At 37.8% G+C, this 17,162-nt stretch overlaps 1 protein-coding gene across 1 annotated transcript; it reads right to left on the reverse strand.

Annotated features, from left to right (window-relative positions):
* Positions 1-3,191: 3,191 nt before the first annotated feature.
* oc90 (otoconin 90) lies at positions 3,192-16,939 on the reverse strand. The gene is made up of 14 exons (XM_048164618.1): positions 16,801-16,939; positions 16,517-16,712; positions 15,995-16,101; positions 13,575-13,697; positions 13,365-13,430; positions 13,140-13,190; positions 12,671-12,787; positions 12,410-12,529; positions 9,174-9,263; positions 7,872-9,077; positions 7,455-7,553; positions 5,438-5,609; positions 4,254-4,360; positions 3,192-4,162 (listed from the first exon to the last, which is right to left on the reverse strand). Exons 3-14 carry the CDS (start codon positions 16,032-16,034, stop codon positions 3,762-3,764), a joined length of 2,592 nt encoding a protein of 863 aa, XP_048020575.1. The 5' UTR covers positions 16,035-16,101; positions 16,517-16,712; positions 16,801-16,939; the 3' UTR covers positions 3,192-3,761.
* Between the last annotated feature and the right edge of the window lie 223 nt (positions 16,940-17,162).

Raw genomic sequence — 17,162 nt, forward strand, 5'->3', positions numbered from 1 at the left:
GTTATTTGAAGCTGAACAAAAATTAGAAATAACTAGAATACAGTGGGGAAAATAATTATTTGATCCCCTGCTGATTTTGTTAGTTTGCCCTCTTATAAAAAAAATGAGGGGTCTACAATTTTTATGGTAGGTTTATTTTAATGGATAGAGAAAGAAGATAAAAAAAAAATCCAGAAAAATCACATAAAGGTTATAAATTGATTTGCATTTCATTGAGTGAAATAAGTATTTGATCCCCAAGCAAAACATGACTTAGTACTTGGTGGAGAAACCCTTGTTGGCAAGTACAGAGGTAAGACATTACTTGTAGTTGGTCACCACATCTCAGGAGGGATTTTGGTCCACTCCTCCTTACAGATCCTCTCTAAATTCTTAAGGTTTCTTGGTTGTTGCTTGGCAACTCATTTCAACTCAAAGTTTCAGCTCCCTCCACAGATTTTCTATAGGATTAAGCTCTGGAGACTGGCTAGGCTACTCCTTTGTTGCCTTGGTGGAATGTTTTGGGTCATTGTCATGCTAGAAGACCAATCCATGACACATCTTCAGTGTTCTGGCTGAAGGAAGGAGGTTCTCGTCCAAGATTTTATGGTACATGGCCCCGTTCATCGCCCCCTCAATGTGGCGAAGTCGTCCTGTACCCTTAGCAGAGAAACAGCCCCAAAGCTTAATGTTTCCACTCCATGCTTGACTGTAGGAATGGTGATCTTGGGGTCATAGTCAGCATTTCTCTCCCTCCAAACACGGCGAGTTGTTGATGCCAAAGAGCTAAATTTTGGTCTCATCTGACCTCAGCACTTTCTCCCAAGCCTTCTCTGAATCATTTAGCTGTTCATTGGCAAACTTAAGACGGGCCTGTACATGTGCCTTTTTGAGCAGTGGAACCTTGCGGGCACTGCAGGATTTCAATCCGTTGAGGCGTATTGTGTTACCAATGGTGTTCTTGGTGAATGTTGTCCCAACTGCCTTAAGTTAAATTTACAAGCTCCTCCTGTGTAGTTCTGGGCTGATCCCTCACCTTTCTCATCATCATCCTTACCCCATAAGGCGAGATCTTGCATGGAGCTCCAGACCGAGAGCGATTGATGGTTATTTTGTATTTCTTTCATTTCCGAATAATCGCACCAACAGTTGTCTCCTTCTCAACAAGCTTGCTGATGGTCTTGTAGCCCATTCCAGCTTTGTGCAAGTCTACAATGTTGTCCCTGATGTCCTTTGACAACTCTTTGGTCTTCCCCATGGTGGTGGAGAGGTTTGAATGGAAGATACAGATTCTTTAGACAGGTGTCTTTTATACACATAGCAAGCTGACATTAGGAGTAGGCCTACTTTCTTAAAGTGACGGGACTAATCCGTGTTCGACGGGGGCACATATACAATCTGTAGGAGGCAGAATTCTTGCTGGTTGGTAGAGGATCAAATACTTACTTCACTTGATCAAATGCTAATCAATTTATAACCTTTATATAATGTTTTTTTTTCTGGATTTTTGGTTGATATTCTGTCTCTATCAAATAATTATTTTCCCCACTATAAGTTTCAGTTGAAGTACTAAAAATTATTAACTGAAATAGAACTAAAACTATATTAAAGCTTTTTCTAAACATCTTTATAAAAACTATAATAGTACAGTGGGTACGGAAAGTATTCAGACCCCTTAAATTTTTCACTCTTTGTTATATTGCAGCCATTTGCTAAAATCATTGAAGTTCTTTTTTTTTTCCTCATTAATGTACACACAGCACCCCATATTGACAGAAAAACACAGAATTGTTGGTCATTTTTGCAGATTTATTAAAAAAGAAAAACCGAAATATCACATGTTCCTAAGTATTCAGACCCTTTGCTGTGACACTCATATATTTAACTCAGGTGCTGTCCATTTCTTCTGATCATCCTTGAGATGGTTCTACACCTTCATTTGAGTCCAGCTGTGTTTGATTATACTGATTGGACTTGATTAGGAAAGCCACACACCTGTCTGTATAAGACCTTACAGCTCACAGTGCATGTCAGAGCAAATGAGAATCATGAGGTCAAAGGAACTGCCTGAAGAGCTCAGAGATAGAATTGTGGCAAGGCACAGATCTGGCCAAGGTTACAAAAAAATTCTGCTGCACTTAAGGTTTCTAAGAGCACAGTGGCCTCCATAATCCTTAAATGGAAGACGTTTGGGACGACCAGAACCTTTCCTAGAGCTGGCTGTCCGGCCAAACTGAGCTATCGGGGGAGAAGAGCCTTGGTGAGAGAGGTAAAGAAGAACCCAAAGACTGTGGCTGAGCTCCAGAGATGCAGTCGGGAGATGGGAAAAAGTTGTAGAAAGTCAACCATCACTGCAGCCCTCCACCAGTCGGGGCTTTATGGCAGAGTGGCCCGACGGAAGCCTCTCCTCGTGCAAGACACATGAAAGCCTGCATGGAGTTTGCTAAAAAACACCTGAAGGACTCCAAGATGGTGAGAAATAAGATGCTCTGGTCTGATGAGACCAAGATAGAACTTTTTGGCCTTAATTCTAAGCGGTATGTGTGGAGACAACCAGGCACTGCTCATCCCCTGTCCAATACAGTCCCAACAGTGAAGCATGGTGGTGGCAGCATCATGCTGTGGGGGTGTTTTTCAGCTGCAGGGACAGGACGACTGGTTGCAATCGAGGGAAAGATGAATGCGGCCAAGTACAGGGCTATCCTGGACAAAAACCTTCTCCAGAGTGCTCAGGACCTCAGACTGGGCCGAAGGTTTACCTTCCAACAAGACAATGACCCTAAGCACACAGCTAAAATAACGAAGGAGTGGCTTCACAATAACTCTGTGACAGTTCTTGAATGGCCCAGCCAGAGCCCTGACTTAAACCCAATTGAGCATCTCTGGAGAAACCTAAAAATGGCTGTCCACCAACGTTAACCATCCAACCTGACAGAACTGGAGAGGATCTGCAAGGAGGAATGGCAGAGGATCCCCAAATCCAGGTGCAAAAAACTTGTTGCATCTTTCCCAAAAAGACTCATGGCTGCATTAGATCAAAAGGGTGCTTCTACTAAATACTGAGCAAAGGGTCTGAATACTTAGGACCATGTGATATTTCAGTTTTTCTTTTTTAATAAATCTGCAAAAATGTCAACAATTCTGTGTTTTTCTGTCAATATGGGGTGCTGTGTGTACATTAATGAGGAAAAAAATGAACTTAAATGATTTTAGCAAATGGCTACAATATAACAAAAAGTGAAAAATTTAAGGGGGTCTGAATACTTTCCTGTACACTGTATATATAAATAATAATAAAATAATACTGGAGCAGACAGATAATAGGGCAATGAGATCGGGAAATTACTAGAGTTGGACTTGAACCCAGATCGCTTGCCACCTCTCCAGCATTTCTATAGGTTTAAAGAAATTCAGAAAGTCTTATTAAATAGTCTTCTGTAACCTCAGCATATTATATATGGAATTTTTACATAAACAATAAATGCCTTTATTTTTAATTAAACAAACATCAGTTACAATTGGATAAAAAAAATGAGAAATGTAAAAATATGAAAAAAAAGTTTTTTTTAAAAAAAAAGTAAAAAATAAAAATACAACTGCTAGCAGTATTTCAGCAGATCAAACACAAGCAGAGAAGAAGCAGCAGATTTTGGATGATCTTTTGTAGCCACTGCATACTAAGTGAGTTAAGTTTTTGTTAAATGTGCATTACATCTTTTCTTACCGATTCCTTTATCATTGAGAGCTCCCTGAAAATGTAAAAATTATAGAACCACCTCCTCCTACTGCTCCAATTCTTCTTCTTCCTCTTCTTGTTCTTTTTCTTCCTCCTCCTCTTCTTCTTTTTCCTTTCCTGGCTCCTCCTCTTCTTCCTCTTCCTCCTCCTCTTTGATGCCCTGTTGTGGTTTGCTGTGTGTGGGGTTCTTGGGTGTATTTGGCTGAACGTGCATGTTTGATTGGTTTTGTGTGTTCAGTTGAGGTCGTGATGGGGTCATTTCATTGCTCTCCTCACTAGAGTCCTGACTGGATGATTGTGTTGAAGAATGAGGCTTATGGAGGCACGGTGGGCGGGACCCGGAACATGAGGAGGTGACTGAATGGTTGAAGTGTGAAGCCGCCATACACTCGGCAGTCGAGCGATCGCAGACGCAGTGCAGCCGGTCACACACACTCGCACCTGAACCTGCCACACATACACAACATAATCATTAACACAAAACTGACCTTGGTGAAAACATTCTTAATTATATGCTTTCGTGTGTGTAATGCCGTACATCGAGGCTTTCCTTTGTGGCAGCTGATTTGAGCGTTGAGTTTTCTGTTTTTTCTGCAGCCCAGCACACTGAGCTGTTCCAAACAGCACTGCTGCAGAAAACAGCACCTGACACAAAGACACGTCAAGGACAGTCAGGACACAACAGAGCTTTAGCACTGAATTTAACTGCACAATTACAGTAACATTCACGTGTGTGTGCGCATGTTTATATAAACTGCTAGTCAATAGCTTGGATACAATTGACTTTTTTGTGTTTCTTATGATCTCCAAAATACATAGAGCAATATATATACACTGTGTTTCAAATTATTATGCAAGTGACATATCTGTAGAATTTCAGTACAATAAACATTCCGATTTTAGTTTTTCTAAGAAAGTGTTTGTTTGTTTATTTATTCATGTCTTTTTAGATAACTATCAATCTCAGACAAAAGAGTTTGTAAACGTTTCTCTTTGTGAGGTTTGGTTAGGGGTGGCTGAAATACAATTTTACACATAACTGCCAGCCTGTATGGAGAGGTTCTCAAGACTCCAGAGACACCAGCAGCTTCAAATACCTGTTTGCTGCTCAACAGTGGCTTTTTTATAGCTGCCCTTTTAATACAACTTGTTTGACAGAAACTTTCCTTAATAAGCCTTTATCTGACCGAGTTCTGCTGTGCTGTAAATGACTCACAAATCTTATGATAGTTCAATAATTTGCATTCAGTTTTCTCACAATATTAGTTGTTTTCATGCCTTTTGCACAACATTGCACCATTTCATGCTTTTCATCTTCAGAAAGATCTTTCTTCCTCCCCATATTGCATGAGAACTGTGACTTGTTTAATAATGTGGAACAACATCTTTAAGTAGGGTCTCCATTTACCTAAGTACCTGGCAAACTATTTTGTCTGAAATTGATACCAGTTATCTAAAAAGACATGGATAAATAAACAAACACTTTCTTAGAAAAACTAAAATCTGAATGTTTATTGTACTGAAATCCTACTGATATGTCACTTGCATAATAATCACAGTGTATATATTGCTCTATAAAAGGTTTTGTTTCTTTTTTTAATTTAAAGCATTTAATTTCTAAAAAATTAAAAATCTTACTGAGCCCAAACATTTGATAACTGCTTATCCTAACTGATTCCAGCATTTTTGCCATTGAAGATTTGTGTGTTTTTGTGTTCTGACCGGTCCAGTTGGTCTACTGGGTTTCCTGTCCCCTGCTGTCCACAGTAGCAGCCATAGTGTTGATACTCTTGAGGACATCGTCCTGTCAGACAGTGCAGCATTTCTCCCAAAGCAGACATGTCCCTCAACACCTGTCCAGATGCACTGTACTGGAGGAAAGACATGCTACACTCTACAAACACACAAACACACATTAATGTAGCCACACTTCTTTGATTCTGGCATATTTTTATTTCCCTTAAAAACCTTACCATTGTGATGGTACCATGCTACAGAGATGATATCAGTACCATGGTACTTTGATAGATACTATGTTGCTGAATGATGACTAATGTACCATGGTATCTACATGGTACTGCAAAGAACATTGAAGAATAGCATAATAACGGATGTCATGGATGACATGGCATCTGTTTGTCTCTCATTGTTTGTATATTTTTTACTTATTCAGTTTAAGTATATTTACTGTACATGCCCTTCAATAGTTTGATTTCAGCTGCACTAAAGCTATAATTTGTCTTTTTAAAATGCTTTAGTCTGACTGAAATTCTTCCAGCGATTTTAGCTTGACTTGTGCAGAATGAATACAAGTTAATCAGACTACAGTTAGCTTCGCCATTGTATTGATGTGCCGAAAGACAGAGTTGATGTGAATTTAAGGCAAGACACTACAGGAAAAACCATTGTTTTTTTCACACACCAATCTATTTGCGTCTGTAGGTTTCAATTGCAATACATATATTTTTAAAGGCCATTTTCTTAAAGTGATTTTTTGTCATGCACTACCCTTACAAAAAAGAAGTTTAAGTGTGCTATTAGTACACTTCTTTTAAACTAAAAAAATAAAATTAAGTATTCCAAGTATACTTGACTTGTAGAAATGTGCTACAAGTATTTAACTAGTAAACTATCATTTTTTTTTTTTTTTGGCGAGCCAGCCAGGAGACAAACCTAAACTACTAAACTATCATAAGTTCACTTAGTATAGTATAGTTGCAATATAAATGAAAAACGTAGATGTTAAGTAGTTGCTTATCTACATTTTTCATTCATATTGCAACTATAATACAAGTGAACTTATAATAGTTTACTAGTTAAATACTTGTAGCACATTTCTTAGTTTATGAAAGTACACTTTGAAGTATACTCTCAGTAAACTACTACTTTAGCTCAGTTTAATACTGTTACACTTAATGTATACATTTATACACTAAAAAGTGGGCCAATTTAGTCCCAAGTAGTACTGAAATAGTTCTTACAAGTATACTATTAGTCCATTGATATTAGTATACTTACTACATAAAGTGTACTTAAAAAATATACTTGAACTTTACTTAAGTATACTTAATAAAATTAACTTGAAGTGTTCTTATTTTTGTAAGGGTAAGCCTAAAATCTCACCTTCAACAGAACTTACAAACACCAAATTATCCAGTTTTATTCCTATCTATATTCTAAAGATTTTTACAGAGGGGTTGGTTCATATCATTTGTCTGATTTATATAACATCCTAAAACACAGTAAAGTATATTTTATTTCTGGCTGTTGGCAGTATTTTCTCATTTATGGAGTAAAAAAACACATCCAAAATCTCTTGTGTAAAAACCTATAATATGTCAACAAAATGAGACAAGAGTTTTGAACTTGGCTTTATCCATTGTTCAAATTTGTTCTGGAAATGTATGCAAATTAGTGTGTATTTAATTACTTAATGCCTCATTTGTATAGTTATACACTTTCAGAAAACTTGTAATATAAGTCTTAATGTACTGTGTACTGTGATTAATCAAATTTAAAAATAAAATTTTTACCCTATTCATCTGTGGGGTCTTTCCCTAATGCTTCAAATGTTCACTTACGCAATGTGTCATGTATTCTTGAACAGAGAGATGAAGACTATAGCTCGACTAACCAATAACCCATTGTAGCTTGATTATAACTGCACATGTACACATACTTAATGTTTTGTTATCTGTATATGTATGTTTAGGTCTTAGGTTCTCTCCAAATTTCTCACCTTCAGAGTCTTCTTGCTGCTGCAGGTCTGACAGTCCAGCAGCCTCCAGTAGAGACCAGGAAAAGAATGGCGCCGCCCGTCTCCGGACCTGGTGAGACTCTGGGAATCACACACAATGATTTCTCTGGAGTACAGACACATGTGCAGGAGTGTTTGGAGAATTGCTTAACATAATTTGCTCAAGCAGTACATGTTCTTGGATGAACATTCTGGTACAACATTTCCATACCAATCAACCAATTAGATTTTAGGAACAGGATTATCATCAACTAATCATTTTCATCTGACTTCATGAGTATGTTATGAACAAGTTTGGGCCTATTTGGTTGATATAAGTATGCTGATCCAGGAACATGTCCTGCTTGGCTAAATCATATTGTTTTTATTTAAGTTGCAGAAGTGGATTGTCAACATTACCCATTTTCTCCGATTCCTGTGAGCTGTCAGATGGCTCTTTTTCTTCCTCGTTCTCCTGTTCCTCTTCCTCAGCAGACTCCGGCTGAGCAGTAGTGGTCAATGATGGTAACTGATCCAGGATGGGACGGGGAGGTTTCTGGGGATGAGGAACTGTTTCAGCAGCAGCATGTCCTGATGTTGTGGTCCGTGTGCTGACAGGCTTGTGGGGAACTGTAGATGTGGTCCTGATGTTCCTAGTTGGTTTTGCAGCGGGGTGAGCTGTTGGTCTTGGTGATGCACTGTGTATGGGAGGTTTAGGGAACTGTGCTGGAATGATCCATATGTACGGACTGACCTTGCTGACCCTGGGTGGTATTGTAGTGGTTTGGTTATTGACGGATTCATCCTCTTCATCACTTTGTAGATCTTCCTTGCTTTCTATATTGTGACTTGCGTCCTCTGTAGGTAGAGATGGCTTTGTGTTGGCTTGTGTTTGAATTGTCGGTTTGGTTGTGCTTATCTTGCCATATTCTGTGCTGCTTTCTTGACTGTTGTTTGGTGGGTTTACTATTAAATCACTCTCTCTCTCAGTCTCTTTATCTTCCTCGCTCTCTTTCTCCATTTTTTCAACCGATATCTCTTTCTCCTCGCTTCCTCTCATAGATGGAAGTTGCACAGAAGTGGTTGCAGCTACTGTGTCTTTATTGGTAGCTGTTGGCAGGGTTGTTTTGTGAAGTGAGTTTTGATTGGTTGTTATTTTAGTGGGTGTGGTCATCTGAACTATATAAGGACTGGTTTGCATTGAATGTTCTTCTATTTCTCTGTCACTCTCTCTTGCCTCTTCTCTCTCCTCCATTGACTCATCACTTTTTTCCTCTGTTATGATGTCTAAAGGTGGGCTGACATACGGTTTAGCAATGTCATTTGAGTAATTAGTTGTAGTATGTGAACCAGATGTGTGTGTAACAGGTTTTACAGTGTATGTACTATGTGCAGGTGTGTGTTTGACAGGTTTGCTTGCAGCTAAATGAAAGGTGTCTTTGTCGTCCTCCTCAGATGAATGGTGTTCAGGTTGTGTGTGAGTGTGTGTGTATGTTGGAGGTGTTGTGTGGGGTGCATACTGAGGACTGCTTGTGTTTGAATGCGTGTTTCTGTATGATTCTGTTAAGTCTGTGACAGTCTGTGATTCTGTTATTGTGGTTAGCGCTATGCTAACAGTCAGCTCATCTGTAATAAAACCAAAATATTACAGTCAGAAAGCATGCTGAATGTTTTAATGAGGTCATTTGCATGTGTGTTTTCAGTATGATTAGACATGCTCACTTTTTGTGCTCCACTCCATTGTATTGTGGGTAGTAAGGATTTCCTCTTTGTCTCTGCCCCACTCTTCTGTCATCAGCAGCACAGCAGTAACTAAAATACAGAAAGTGGCAGCACAGGTCAAAGGTCATGTTCTTAAGATTAAATGTTTTTGTTATTTTTAATAAATATATTATTAGTATTGTAAGTTTAATAATATAATAATATAATAATACTAATAATAAACATTTTTATAACGCCTATCAAAGTTGCATCTCAAAGAGCTTTACAAGAACATAAATAAAATACATAGAATTAAAAAAATAGAAACATACATCAAATCAAATTTAAAGGGATAGTTCACCCAAAAATGAAAATTTGATGTTTATCTGCTCATGTCTAATCTCAGTGGGAAGAGCATTCCAGCGTTTTGGAGCCAAAAAAGAAAAAGCCTGGTCACCTATAGAACGTAAACGCGTTGAAGGAACAATTAAAAAGCCAGAATCAGAAAAGTGGAGATTTCGTCTTGGGGTGTAGACAGATAAAAGTTCAGGTAATGTGGCACTAAACCATGCAAGGCCTTGTAGGTGAGCATGAGAATTTTTGACAAGGAGCCAGTGCAAGGACTCCAAGATTGTAGTGACTTTGTCAGGATTCTGGCAGCTGAGTTTTGAACATACTGTAATTTGTTTAGGGTATATTTAGAGACCCCAGCAAGCAGAGCATTACAAAAGTCGATGTGAGAAAAAACAAACGTATTGATCAGTTTTTCAGCCGCGGAAAAAGATAATATGGGGCGCAGTCTTGCAATGTTTCTGAGATGAAATAAAAAGTTTTAACCATATTCTGGACATGAGGATCAAATGTTATCAAATGTTATTTGCATCAAATATCACCCCCAATTTTTTTTTATTTAGTTGGAAACTCCATAGCAGAGCCATCCACCTTTAGGGTTACAGTGTCAGCTTTACGTATTTTGGGGGGTGAAACTATGAGCATAACCTCATTTTGAGAAAGAAAATTGAGACATCCATATTTTTATCTCAGAAATACAATGTTCAAGAAAGACAACAGCCGTATTATCACCAGGACCAGGTTTTGAATGAATGTAAATTTGAGTGTCGTCTGTTTAAAAATAAAACTTAGGACCTAAGGATCTGAGAAGTTGACCAAGGGGGAAAATGTACATGGGTCACTGATGAATAAGATTTTTAAAAGTGTAAAACAAAAAAAAAACCTAATGGAGATATAATTAATTTTGAAGTTTTATTAAGTGTTAACAATGAGATAATGTGGTTTTTATAATCAATTAACACTGCTTTTGTCATCTTTTTACAAGATGGACAAAATTTTTCACCAAAAAAGTCATTCAGTTCAACCAAAATTTCGGTTTTACCTAAATACAATTTTGGTTATACCAAATGATGATATTTTCAAACAATGCTAACAGACTGATAGCTAGCTAGCAAAAGGACAATCAAACATTTTATATTTAGTACAAGTTTTTAAAATATTACAGCATTTTCTATGTTTTATAGCGGATGTACCGAATGACCTGATGTTTCAGGACATGCGTATGAGCAAGTGAAAACATGAATTTTTCAAATAATTAAAAGAGAGTTAGTTACTTTGCTTCACAACCATGTGGTCCTTTGCAGGTGTCTGAATGATGTCACATCCTGTCACATGATATTGACCGCATGACTTGATCCAAAATGGTTCTTTTATATTGGTTACTCTGAATAACATCAATGAAATTCATTTTTCCGGACATTCTTTCTCATAACAAAACAATGACTTCTACATATAATTTTAATACCATTTTGCACTATGTTGTTATATGATGTTATAAAATCATGCCAGAATAAAAAATATATACATTTATTACATTTTAAGATGTTTTAATCACAATTGAAATGGTTGTATTGGCCTTTGGATAGTTAAACCGAATGACCTTCTGACACGTCAAAATCATTAAAATACCTTTATATGTAGCAAAATATAATTAAAACCTTTTGGATTCAATAAAAGTGATCTAGCTGTACTACCTTACATACGTTGGATGTCATATATTTGTTTTTTATTATCATTAAGGCCTTTGGACAAAAAAATGGCCCGTGACGTCATTGACCCACATACTAAAAAGTAAGGGACTCAAAACTGATCCCTGGGGAACACCAAATTGCACTGAACCCACTTTGGACCTACATCCCCACAGGGACACAAACTGCCTACGATCTGAGAGGAAAAACTTAAACCAGTTTAATACAGTGTCAGTGACACCAAAAACAGTTTTCAAATGAGTGAGTAAAAGAAAATGATCTACCGTGATTAACAGGTCATTTGTGACCTTAACTAATGCTGTTTCAGTGCTATGTAGTTTACGGAAGCCAGATTGGAGGGGCTCAAAAAGATTGTTGAAAGTGAGGTGAGTGTATAATTGAGAAGCCACAATTCGCTCAAGCAATTTAGCAAGAAAGGGAGAATTGGAAATGGGACGGAAATTATTGAGGTTGTCCCAGTCTACGTTAGTCTTTTTTGGTACATGTGTTACAGCAGCAATTTAAAATGCAGCAGGCACAACACTAATAAGCAGAGAATCATTTATTATACTCAGGACAACAGGGCATAGAGAAGTGAAACACAATTTAAACAAACTGGTAGGTATGGGATCAACTATGGAAGTGGCAGCTTTCATTTGTGAAACCTCCTTGCCAAGGGAAACAAGATCAAGTGAGGAAAAATTTAAGAAAAAGTATCAAAAAGTATCATTAGGGTGAGTAAATGATGACCAAATTTTCATTTTTGGGTGAACTCTCTATTTAAATTTGTTTATTTATATTGTTTTGAATAATTATTGTACTAAATTAGTTTTGTTGCTGATCCTTGGTGTTTACTTTTTGCCGTTGGTTCTTAACTTACCTCTCTTCAGCCACTGTATATAGACTTTCTTTCTTTCTTTCTTTCTTTTAAATTGCTTAACTAAGAACTAGAAGAGGCCAAAAATGAATGCAATATAAATGTTAAGAGCCTCAGTTGATTTCAAACTGTGTGGGTTTAAAGGCTTGTCTTCATTTAGAATCATTTGATCAAGTGTCTTTGAACAGTGAGCAGCAAGTGTGCTGGAATTTCAAAGAAGTCCTTGATGTACAAACTGAGATGAATTTGTTTGTGAGTGGCTAAAAGCTCAAAATACACAAACCAACACAGTGCATCTGAGGCTGTTAGCCAAATTATCTGTGAAAAACACTAACTCTTACCATGGGAGACCCCATCCTCAAATTCTATTGGCTCCTCTCCCTTTTTCTCAACTGTAGTTCCCTTCTCTGAGTTTCTGTCCAACTCTCTCTCCTCTGCTTCATTCTCTTCTTCCTCTGGACCTGAAGATGAAGTTCTGCTTAGATCAGTGAAGTCTTTAGGTGGCTGGGGATTACTAGAGTTATCAGAACTTGCAATAGGAGGGAAATTATCCACCGGGGTGCAGAAAAGAGACTAAATATGAGTTTAGTGAAGCACGTTACCTGAATGATATATCCCAGGGTACTCTGTGCTCTGGATATTGCTGCTCTGAGAGCTGTTGACCATCACCAACTCATTCGTGAAGTTGCTCATAGTCTCATTCATTGTGCCATTTACTCCTGTAAAAGAAGGAGGTATGATATTTAAAAAAAAAAAAAAAAAATCCTATGCGATTTTCATGTGCACAGAAAATGTTCTTATGCAAAATTCCAGCTGGATTTTCATCTTGTACACACAGTGTTCTTATTTTTTGTGTATTTACTGTGACTTTTGATTCATTTAATGAATCCATGCTAAATAAAAGTATGAATTTCTTTTCTTTTTTTATCTTACTGAACCCAGACTTATCAATAGTTTATATTTTACAAAAGCTTCATATTTATATATTTATAAATGTATAAACTGTTATATTTATTTAAAAATTATTATATCTTTGTTTATATTAACACATTTCATATTTCTGTGCATTACCATAGAACATGATCTCCATGTCGATGTCTGATGGAGAAAGCTCCACCTTGTCTGAGACACAAACCACACTGTTAGTTGATCAGCAAGATATCTAAGTCTCTCTCTTTCTCTCTCTTGCTCAGCCTGTAGGCAGGTCTCTAGGTAGTACCTACCTAGGTTATCTAAGTCCAAACTAAATAAATAAAGGATAAAACAATGAGCTAATGTGGGTCTCAACAGCCTCACCTGTTCCATTGAGCACATCACTGGTATAGGTGTCATTATCAGGTATATCCGTCACAAAGGGAGAGACTGAAGGGAACATAAAAGACAGATGAATACTGTATGATAGGAGGATTAAAATCAACTACGAGATAAAAACGACTGTGAACATCTAATGACTTCATCTCATCTTTGAAAGGTAAAGGTGCATGTGCTCTGATTTAATATTGTTACCTGTCTGTGATGTGATTGGTTTGTTATCTCCATCCTGTTTTGGGACTGGATGGTTGGAGCTGATGCAGTCTATAACTGTCCAATCACAATGGCAGAATCCTTCCTCACAGAAATCCAACATATCTGCAGAAGTTAGACACAATTGGGGTCAGCTAACTCTTTTTTCCACATAACAGCGTAATCATATAAATACTATATGCTAGTGATTAATATTTTGGCTCCTTCATTGAAATACCTTCATCCATTAAAGTACACATGAATTCAAAATTGAACTTATTTATTTTGTTAGCTCAAATTGCTAGTTTTTTGGTGAACAATTCATCCGTGCAAGTCAATCCACAGAAAAAAATTGTTTGACTTCGTAATATTTAATCAAAATCTGAAAATGCTCCTCCCCTCTGCAACGGTGCCCCTTCTCTAATGACATCAGTTTGACAGCTTGGGTTGAAAACGCATAAACCACTCCCCTCCAACGGTTAATCTGCTATGAGGGAGAGATGGAGAGGAGGAGCGCTAAAATAAAACCCCACCCACCATTCAATATTCCGTTTCACTTGGAAATACGTCACAACCCTGGAGAAAAGTCGTTTGCAACTTCCGGTTCACGCAGACTTTAAAGGCACAGTATGTACATTTTCGGCACTAGAGGTCGCTTATTCAAAACAAAGGCATAGCTTGATGACGCCCATGATTTCACGGAATCATGGGAGGTTTTGTCTTCACTTCTACAGTCGGTGGAAAAGAATCTAGATGGGACTTGGGCATAAATCATGTTCATGGATGAGATTATTAAAGGTGCCCTAGAATCAAAAATTGGATTTACCTTGGCATAGTTAAATAACAAGAGTTCAGTACATGGAAAAGACATACAGTGAGTCCCAAACTCCATTGTTTCCTCCTTCTTATATAAATCTCATTTGTTTAAAAGACCTCCGAAGCACAGGCGAATCTCAACATAATACCGACTGTTACGTAACAGTCAGGGTGTACGCCCCCAATATTTGCCAGCCCATGTTCCCAACATTATGAAAGGGATTACACGTCTGGATGTGCACAGCTGAATCATCAGACTAGGTAAGCAAGCAAGAACAATAGCGAAAAATGGCAGATGGAGCAATAATAACTGACATGATCCATGATAACATGATATTTTTAGTGATATTTGTAAATTGTCTTTCTAAATGTTTCGTTAGCATGTTGCTAATGTACTGTTAAATGTGGTTAAAGTTACCATCGTTTTTTACTGTATTCACGGAGACAAGAGCCGTCGCATTTTCATTTTTAAACACTTGCAGTCTGTATAATTGCATAAACACAACTTCATTCTTTATAAATCTCTCCAACAGTGTAGCATTAGCCGTTAGCCACGGAGCATAGCCTCAAACTCATTCATAACCAAATGTAAACATCCAAATAAACACTTACGCGATTAGACATGCTGCATGACGAACACTTTGTAAAGATCCATTTTGAGGGTTATATTAGCTGTTTGAACTTTTTTTATGTTAAGGCAAGAGCGAGCTCTTGGGGTGTGGAGCACGAGATTTAAAGGGCCACACACCCTGAATCGGCTCATTTATAATGATGCCCCAAAATAGGCAGTTAAAAAAATGAATAAAAAAAAAAATCTTTGGGGTATTTTGAGCAGAAACTTCACAGACACATTCAGGGGACACCTTAGACTTATATTACATCTTTTAAAAAAAAGTTCTAGGGCACCTTTAACATTACTGTAGTATGAAGCAGAGCAGAAGTGATTACTAATGAGAGACGAGTATGACACACGTCTCGAGAGCAGTGGAACTTTTATTATGCCGCAGTCACCAATTCCGCCACCGGTTCAAGCGTATGTGGGGTAACGCAGCGCTGTTTTATCATATTAGATAGAGTGTGTTTAAAGTTGTTATAGTGCTACTCTGCATTCGCTCGGCGGCAACAGTGAGACACTTGTTGCACACTGCAGTAAGCTAGATCTATAGTAGGCATGGTAAAACATGGTACTCGCAGTAAATCAAGAAAATGAGATTTAAACAATAAGACATGCTGTGTTGAGCTTTATAACATGATTCGTTTTTTGTCGATGAATGTATGCTCACCTGTCTAATAAAGCACATAATATATTAAAGCATCTTTGGTGTTTCCATGGTTTCTACAAAATAAAACCGGAAGCTGAGGGTAACGCGGATAGGATCTCATTGATAGGTGACACACGGACACTGTCCTGGTTAAAATTGCTTATTTCTCTGGATTTAAACATTCTTGGAAACATTTGGGATAATGTCAGTACACAAGTCAACAAAATATATAACATTGTTCTAGTGGTTTTTGGATATTTTAATACAAAAATCGTACATATTGTGCCTTTAAGGCGCTTTGAAAAGTAAAAATCTGCAATTAAAATGTTTTGAAACTGTATTTACCACAGCTGGAGTTGTAGCTGCAGGTGTAGTTGTTGTACATTGGTGTCCTGCGACTGCAGTTTCTCTCCTTTAGCTCTTCAGAACATCTCCAGTGGTTAAGACAACACCTACAATCACATTCATTTCAATTTTCTATTTATTTGTATGTATTTAGCATTATATCTTTTTAGCAGCTTTACAGAAAATAGAAGAAAAGGGCAAAATAAATCTCACTGTAGATTGTTCCTTGCTATGTTGGCATTTATATTTATGTGTGCATTTATATTAATTTATGCACATTAATATAAAGTGCATGTTTGTTTTTTACACACTTCACTGCTCTCTCTGCATGTTTTCATTTTAATCTCTTTTCTCCAACTGCATAAAGAAGCAACAGACAGAAAGAGGGGTCAGAGCATGCAATAAGTGTGTGTGGACTCCACTGAGAAGTTAATACATCCATTTAAAATCTTTCTACCCCCTCCTGAGTCTAATTCCATCCGTTGCTCATTTGTCTCTCTCTCTCTCTGCGCGTGTTCTCACCGGTCGAGTGTGTCGGCAGGCTGTATGTGTGTGTGTGCGGTGTCCCGTGTGTTTGCTTTGCTGCAGTAATGTCCGTGGTTGTGAATGTCCGCGGGACAAAGTCCAGTCTCACAGCGCAGATTGACCGCAAACTCCAGCACTGACCGCAGGTCATCAAACACAGAGTACAGCCAGTTGAACCTCACACCCAGACAACCTGTAAGCCACACACATATTTTAAAGCCACACACATTTTCTGTCTAATGTCTCCTGTGCATTTGTTTGTTTATGTTAAATGCACTCACCAATCAGAAGCTCATCAGAGCTGAGATCACTTGTTTCTGGGCAGAAAACAGCAGTGCCATGAACTGCACAGAGAAAGTACAAATGTTCCACTTTTCTTTGTTGTAAATTCAGTGTGTAAAAAAGTGCAGTGTGTAAATTTTAGCGGTGATGTTGCGAATTTGCAATATTGAGAAGCTACGGTCAGGGTGGCCAACACAGGACAAATATGTCGTCGTCTGAGACAGCAGAGAGTAGCTTGTCAATCAAACGCGCTCTGTAGAACAGTTTGTCCGTTTAGGGCTACTGTAGAGACATGCAAAATGGCGACTTACACCGCGGGTCCCCTTACATGTTTATGTAGACAGAAATGGCTCATTCTAAG

This window comes from Megalobrama amblycephala, linkage group LG17 (genome assembly GCF_018812025.1).
Source record: "Megalobrama amblycephala isolate DHTTF-2021 linkage group LG17, ASM1881202v1, whole genome shotgun sequence".
Classification (NCBI taxonomy): Eukaryota; Metazoa; Chordata; class Actinopteri; order Cypriniformes; family Xenocyprididae; genus Megalobrama; species Megalobrama amblycephala.